The 1,653-nt window shown below is 61.5% G+C and overlaps 1 protein-coding gene across 1 annotated transcript in view; it reads right to left on the reverse strand.

Moving 5' to 3' along the window:
- Nucleotides 1-586: 586 nt before the first annotated feature.
- Nucleotides 587-1,653, reverse strand: part of STMN3 (stathmin 3) — a 9,072-nt gene continuing 8,005 nt past the window's right edge. Inside the window, exons 5-6 of the mRNA XM_029918002.1 lie at nt 1,253-1,336; nt 587-1,022 (exon numbers count right to left, since the gene is read on the reverse strand). Coding sequence (XP_029773862.1) covers nt 921-1,022; nt 1,253-1,336 — 186 coding nt within the window. The 3' untranslated portion in view covers nt 587-920. The remainder of the gene's footprint in view (nt 1,023-1,252; nt 1,337-1,653) is intronic.

Below are 1,653 nucleotides of genomic sequence, written 5' to 3' on the forward strand. Positions count from 1 at the left end.
AGAGCACGGGAAGGGGCCACGACTCATGACAGCTCTGAAGACGGGGCTCCCCAAGGGTCTGTAAAGCCGAGGGGGAGAAGAGCAGTGATGACGGAGGAGGGCTTTCCCCACACAAGTACTAGGCCAGAGGCTTTAGGAGGAGGGCACTCCCGGGACGAGGGGCCGGCAGGGGTGCTCACAACCCTCTCTCCTTCCCTGGTGGAGAAGGCCCACTCCTCGGAGACTCAGGCCAGGCCATATCCTGCCTCACCCCCACTTCAGCCACAGGCAATGGCTGTGGCCTCCCAGGCCAGCCCAAATTGTCCCCTGCAGACCAGGTGCTCTCAGAGGACCCCTTGGCGATCGCAGGAAAAGGCTGCAGTCCATACCCACCACTTTTAAAACATTCCCATGGCTGTCGCAGTGACAGGACGCCCTGGCCACACACTGCCCCAAGGTCCTTCTCCCCCGCCCCCATGCTCAGCCCCTCTCCCACCGATGAACGCACAGGTGGTGTCACCTTTGCCTATCAGCGGGGAGCTGGCTCAGTGGATGTGCCCCAAGTGACAAGGTGCTCACAGGACAACCCAGCATAAGGACCCACATGTTCCTGCTACCACCACTGGATTTATTGAGGCTGCCACCACATTTGCTAAGAGGGCCACCAAGAGGGGACCCGGCCACTGCCTGGCCTGGTGCCTGAACCGAGGGACTGTGTGCCAGGTCCTGGTGGCTCCTGGAGGGAGAGCCTGTGGAGAGCGACAGGCCACAAGGACTGGACAGCTCAGAGCAGAAAGAGAAGCATGAGCTAGAAGTGCAGGGTGGGGAGGGGGCAGGAACCAAAGTTGCATCTAGACAAAGTGGGACAAGACGAAACCAGAGCCCGCGTGTGTTGACGTCTCCTCTCGGGGTCCAGGCGCCTCTGATCCGCAGCCCCTTACTTAGCCAGACATCTCCTCTCGCTGCTCCTTGTTCCTGCGCACTTCGGCTGCGTGCAGCTCCTGTGAGGACAGGTGGAGGTGGGAGCCCCCCCGCCCCAGGTTTCAGGGACCCTCCCAAGTGCAGGAGAAGCCACCAACGAGGACACTTAGCGACCAGGACTGAGGAACAACAGAAAGCAGGTAGAGGTCTGTGTCATCCTCTGAAAGTGCGGCCGGAGTGCGGGGGGCTGGCCCTTAGTGCGCCAGGGGTTGCGCCCAAATCAGACAGGGGGAGTTGGAACTCAGGTGACTTCCTTGGGTTTGCGGGTTCCAGGGTATCTCCTGGCACCAACCTGGTTCCACCCTATGGTCTGAAGCAGAGGCCACTCCCAGGGGTTCCGGCCAGGGGAGGGCCTCGCCTCACTCTGGGCTATCTCCTAGCAGGACAGGGAGCAGCCAGGTGCGAGAGCGCTAGTGGTGCAGTGGACGGGGGCCAACCAAAGGAAGGGGTTCATGGGGACTTCCTCGGCCCCCAGCCTAAAGCGGCTCCTCTCCTCTTTAAGCTCAAATCCGGGATACGCTTCCTTCCGGGTACTTCCAAAAAAATGACCACCCGTTTATTACTGCCGGTATTAGCCCTGTCCCAGCGGGACTGGACAATCAGCCTTGGCTCTAGCACTGCGGGAGGTGTGCAATTAACGCAGGCAGAACCCGCCTCCTGCAGCCCCGGATCCACCCCGCCCGCCCCCGCCCC

This window comes from Suricata suricatta, chromosome 12 (genome assembly GCF_006229205.1).
Source record: "Suricata suricatta isolate VVHF042 chromosome 12, meerkat_22Aug2017_6uvM2_HiC, whole genome shotgun sequence".
NCBI classification, from domain to species: Eukaryota; Metazoa; Chordata; class Mammalia; order Carnivora; family Herpestidae; genus Suricata; species Suricata suricatta.